Source organism: Galeopterus variegatus, unplaced genomic scaffold (genome assembly GCF_000696425.1).
Source record: "Galeopterus variegatus unplaced genomic scaffold, G_variegatus-3.0.2 Scaffold7630, whole genome shotgun sequence".
Lineage (NCBI taxonomy): Eukaryota > Metazoa > Chordata > Mammalia > Dermoptera > Cynocephalidae > Galeopterus > Galeopterus variegatus.
The window spans coordinates 38,459-44,386 of NW_007733741.1; the positions used below are offsets into that span (position 1 = coordinate 38,459).

At 35.9% G+C, this 5,928-nt stretch overlaps 1 protein-coding gene across 1 annotated transcript in view; it reads left to right on the forward strand.

Moving 5' to 3' along the window:
• Nucleotides 1-5,928, forward strand: part of TDRD5 (tudor domain containing 5) — a gene marked incomplete at both ends in the record, with an annotated part of 82,395 nt that overhangs the window by 16,882 nt on the left and 59,585 nt on the right. Inside the window, 2 exons of the mRNA XM_008592164.1 lie at nt 2,793-2,965; nt 4,104-4,324. Coding sequence (XP_008590386.1) covers nt 2,793-2,965; nt 4,104-4,324 — 394 coding nt within the window. The remainder of the gene's footprint in view (nt 1-2,792; nt 2,966-4,103; nt 4,325-5,928) is intronic.

Sequence of the window (5,928 nt, forward strand, 5' to 3'; positions counted from 1 at the left end):
GTGAAGAGAGAGGACCTCTTTTTTTTTTTTCCTTTGGTCTCTGCTGGTGCCTCTCCTTGTGTCAGTTCAGTTGAGAATCTGGCATGGCATCTATACAGTGGCTGCTATAGAGACTAGCCACTTTTGCAGCAGCCATGGCAATTGCAGTGGCTATGGTGGGCTACCCATGTGGAAATGGTGTTATTGGTGTGCGGCTGGGTTTGGCTTCCTGTGGCTCCATGCCTCAGGCCCCCAGCTGGGGCCTGGGGCAGTGGCGGCAGCTTGCCTAGTTGTGGCTGGGTTCAGCTTCTCCCCCCAGTTCCATGCTTCATGACCCTGGTGGGGCCCCGTGGTGGTGGCAGCAGCTTGCTTAGTTGTGACTGGGTTCAGCTTATAATTGTCTTTTTTTGTCCTTTTTGAGACCAGCCGCACCGTGCTCAGCCAGTGAGCACACCGGTCATCCCTATATAGGATCCGAACCCGCGGCGGGAGCGCTTCTGCGCTCCCAGCGCCGCACTCTCCCGAGTGCGCCACGGGCTCGGCCCTATAATTGTCATTTTTAATTGTCCTTGTAAGAACAGAGAAAGCACAAAATAGTGCTTAGCCATAAAATGTTTTGTATTTAATGACCTCCTTTCTGGTGGTATTTGTTGTAATAAGATTAATAGGGATTAAAAAAAAAACCATCTGAATTTTTAAAATTTACTTTTTTCATTGTCCAGATTTTGATAATTCTGAAGGAAATAACAAATGGTGGTCTGATAATTCAGTGCTTTTTACCTCAGGCTGTGCATCAAACGCTTTTTAGAAATAGGAGTCCATGGAGATTCAGAAAATGAGTGTACATTGGGACTCAGCACTTATCTTTTCAAAATTTTNATGGTGGTCTGATAATTCAGTGCTTTTTACCTCAGGCTGTGCATCAAACGCTTTTTAGAAACGGGAGTCCATGGAGATTCAGAATAAATGAGTGTACATTGGGACTCAGCACTTATCTTTTCAAAATTTTGGGGGAGGCATAATTTTAGGTCTCCAGAAAAGTTGCAAAGGTAGTATAGGGTTCCCGTATACCACTCATCCAATTTCCCCTAATACTAACATCTCACATTACCATGATATATTTGTCCAAACTAAGAAATTAACATTGGATGTAATACTAATAACTAAACTCCAGACTTCATTCTGATTTTACCAGTGTTTTGAAGAATATACTTTTTGTGTTTCTGTATCCATTGCAGGATACTACATTGCATTTAGGGCATTTGATTTTTGTTTGTTCTTCTTTTATGGGACTTAGTTGTTGGGTTTTTCTGTTTTTTTGAAATTTTTGACATAATTGTAGATTCACATGCAGTTGTAAGAAATAATACAGAGAGAAAAATTGAAAGAAAAAGCCAAAATAAAAAAAAAAAAAGATTCCATGTACCCTTTACTCAGTTTCCCCAAGATAGCAATGCAAAACTATAGTACAATATGATACTTGTATTTTTATAAACTTTTACAAGTAGTTATGATAGACAGCTATCTTTTTCCAAAATGTAAATATTTTACTGATTTAAAAAAAAAAAAAGATTCCATGTACCCTTTACTCAGTTTCCCCAAGGTAGCAATGCAAAACTATAGTACAATATGATACTTGTATTTTTATAAGCTTTTACAAGTAGTTATGATAGACAGCTATCTTTTTCCAAAATGTAAATATTTTACTGATTTTTCTGATTATTAAAATAACTCATGTTCATTCTAAAAATATTCAAATAGCACAGATGAGTAGAAAACAGAAAGTGAACATTTCCCATCATTTCACATCCCCAAAATAATGCTATTAGGATTTTTATAAGCCTTCCAGACTTTTTTCAATGTATATGTAAGCATATTTAGATTTTATTTTTAAACCACAAAAGCAGTATATACTTGTTTAAACAATTCCAACAATACAGAGGTAAGTAGTATTAATAGTTTTAGTGTGTGTCTTTCTCGACCTCTTCTATATAATATTGCTCATTATCACATGTAAAATTTTTCGAACACAAAACAGTATTATATAAATATTGTATAAGTCCTTGCCTTTTATATTTTATATGTTGTGGATGTTTTTCCTTATTAGTATGTACAAGTTTATTTCATCTTTTTAAACTACTTATAATTCTTATATGTAACTACATTATAATTTATTTAACCAGTCTCCCATTGATGGACATTTAAATTGTTTTCATTTTTCACCATTATAAAAAATGCAGTGATAAATATTCTTGTACCTACATATTTGTGTACTTATGAGTTTATTTCTTTAGGATCTACTATGTTTGTAGGTCTGTCTAGAGTCTGTTTTAATGTGCTAACCTCTTAGTCATTATACACATGTAAACTTGAATGAAATAGATGATTGATTTTGGAATTCCCTAAGATTTAAGTCTTCATATTATGGAATATTAAGTAGTCACATACATTGTACATTATGCGATAATGAATGTCCACTGCTTAATTTGAATAAGAGATAAATTGAAATCAGGATGTTGAAAAAGAAAGCCTTTCACCAAAGTTTAAGAATCCTTACCAAACCTCAAGTCTGCTACTTCCCAACACAAATAATTTAGAATATGTTCCCATCTAGAACTTCCATCATATCTCTGCACACTAAAATGTCTGCAAAGATAAGTATGTATCTCTCATTTGTCATTGTCTCCCCAGTGCCTGCTGGCACATAGAAGGTGCTTAGTAACAATTGTACAATTATTTTAACAAATATGGATAGGCTACTCTATTGGCCATTTCAGATGGAGCTCTTTCATCAGTCAGAAATTTGTGTTTAGTTCAATCAGATAAGAAAATAGAAGCCAAAGCTTGTGTCTCCAGTCCCCCTAGAAATTCACTGTCTGCTACTGCTATCAAGGAGACTGCATGGGATCGCCCTTTGAAAAACCATAAAGAGCCAGAACAGAAGATTTGCAAGAAGCCTAATATGGTAGTAAAGCCTTTACAGCTGGTGAGTGAGGTTTAAAGACTTTGTGCACTGGACATTCACCATAATGGAAAGTAACTGAATGAATGTTTCTTTAAACCAAAATTCTTTTTAGAAAAGTTTTATTTCTAGATATATCATTTCTTGGAAGAGATCAGATCTTTGGTCCACCTTATACAGCATTTCTTCTAGTTTTCGATCTTTTATATAACTAGCTTTCCCTGAAGTCTCATTATAAAGTTTTCAGATGGTTTTGAGATTTCACAGTTTTCTCATGATGACATCACTGATTTTTTTTGTGTGTGTTTCAAAGTGTTGTCTTGAAACCCCTCAGGGGCTTTAGGAGGAAGAATTGAGGAGCCCTGTTTTGGCTGTATGCATCACAACTGCTGCACTTTGCCTCTGCACCATCCTCAATTTGTAGGGTGCTTTTAATTTTTTCTCCTTCATTACATCTCCATACACAATTTTGCCTTTTTGTGTTCTCATGTCCCATTAATCTGTTATTAAGGAATTAGGGCTGGCCAGTTAGCTCAGTTTGTTAGTGCACAATGTTATAACACCAAGATAAGAGTTCAGATCCCCATGCTGGCCAGCTGCCAAAAAAAGAGGGGGAGGTAATTAATTGTTTACTCTTTTTCCCTCCTACACTCTGTACCTGGCTTCTTTCATGGACAATAGGAAGATGTAGAGGACAATATGTTTTAGAATGACAGTGTTTGAGAAGCCCTATTTTTGATTAGAAGACTAGTCTGAAATTGAATCTATTCCTCCAAGTTACCTTTGCCTGTTGATATGGTTGGGTAGGATGAGGAACCATCTCAGTTCAGCCTGAATATTTGAAGTATCCTGTTTTCAATTATGTATAGGGCAGTTGCATAACACATTTTTTTACTCATTACGTAGTATCATAAGGCAGTAGTTTTCACATTTTAATGTAGGTAAGAATCACCTGGAGAATGTTTTAAATGCATAATTGTGGGCCCCATTCCCAGGTATTCTGAATCAGTAAGTCTGGGCTAGAGCCCAAGAATCTACATTATAATTTCCCAGGTGATTCTGATAAAAAGTGATTCATGAAATATGCCTTGAGAAATGTCATAGGGTTTGAAATGTCACCCAAAGATTTATAATGATTTGTTATTTTTTTTTTAACTTGTAGCAAGTAGAAATAAGCAAATCACAGCTCACCCTGGCAATGGCCAATTGTGATATCCCACCAGATGCGGTACGAAACAAGAAATTATGCAGACTCCCACCATTAGACACCAGTACTCTTGTGGGGGTCTTTGTGGAGTATATCGTCTCTCCTAGTCAATTCTACATCCGAACCTATAGCAGGGATTCATCAGAGTTACTCGAAGACATGATGATTGAAATGCGGTAGGAGTCTGTTGTTTCTGATGTATTTTTCATGTATCTCATTCTGAATCAGCAGTTCTCAAATATTTTGGTTTCAAGACTCTTAAAAATTAGGGACCCAGGAAAGCATTTGTTTATCAATGTTTACAGAAATTAAAACTATAAAATTTAAAAAATATTTATTGTTAAAATAAATCCATTTTTGTTAATATAAATAGCATATTTTTATTAAAAATAACTATATTCCCCCCCCCACAATTTAGAAGAGTGGAATTGTTTTGTATTTTTTCAGATCTCTTTAATATCTCATTTAAAAGAAGAAAGTTGGATTTTAATACTTGCTTCTGCATTTAATCTGTTGAACTATGTTGTTTTGGTTGAAGTATATGAAAACATCTGGCCTCACACTGAATCAGTAGTTGGGAAAATGAGTATTTTAGTACCCTTCTCAGAAAATTATGAAAATTCTTTTTTTACTGTATGACAAAATTTGACAAATGGTAGTTCCCTGAAGATAAGTTGCAATGTGGAATTTAAACTTTTTATACTCTATTATGTTAAAATCCACTGGTCAACCTTTGTACTTTTTTTTTTCCTTTTTTGTCTTTTTTCGTGACCGGTAACGGAATTGCAGCCCTCGGTGTCATGCCCATACCGTGCTCAGCCAGTGAGCGGACTGGTCTCTATATGGGATCCAAACCCTCAGTGGGAGCGCCGCCGCGCTCCCAAGCGCCGCACTCAACCGAGTGCGCCACCAGGCTGACCCAACCTTTGTACTTTGAATGGATCCAAGACTGGCTACAAAATTGTGGGCCCCAGTGCAAAATTAAAATGTAGGGCTCCTTATTTAAAAATTATTAAGGACTTCAAGACAGCAATAATTGACCATTAAAGCAAGCATAGGGTAATAGGGCTCTTCTGAGCCTGTACTCAAAATGAAACCAAGCCTGAATGGATCTTTTACCCACATATAATTTTATGACATCATATATTGGTCATTTGGAAAATAACTAGTTCTCTGAATTATGCAGATCTTCTAAATGTTGACACTTTTCATCACATTTGTTAATATCACCAGGCATCTCATCAGACAAGTGTTAAGTATTGGGAAGCTGTAAAGCACATGATGTTGGATGCAACATTTTGAAAATCTTAACATTTACTTGAAAGTTTTAGTTTTATTATTGACAACATATACTGTCAGTTGTTTCTCTTGAAGTAATAGGCTCACTCATTTTTGAGAAAATATGTGTCATATACCCAAGTCTGAATAAACATAGTTTGCTAGTGATTCTTTCAAGCAAAAAATGGTATACCATGGAACAAGTGGCTAGTTCACCTTCCAAATAAAAGTCATATTCCACAAAGAGGAGCTAGTTCAGTTCACAAGTCACATGCACAGGGTTGTATGTGTCCTTCCATTTTTGTTAGAGAATATTGAAAAGATGGTCACTCAGTGGTTGAGATTTAATAAACTTAATTTTTACTACTTTATCAAGGACATTCTTAAGTGAAACAGGCTGCTTTTTTCCTTTTTAATGTGACTGCATGGCAGTGACAAATGAGTAGAAATAAATGAAGTTTGGTGCCAGTGCCTTGATTTAGCCAAGGCACCTGGAGTTTTT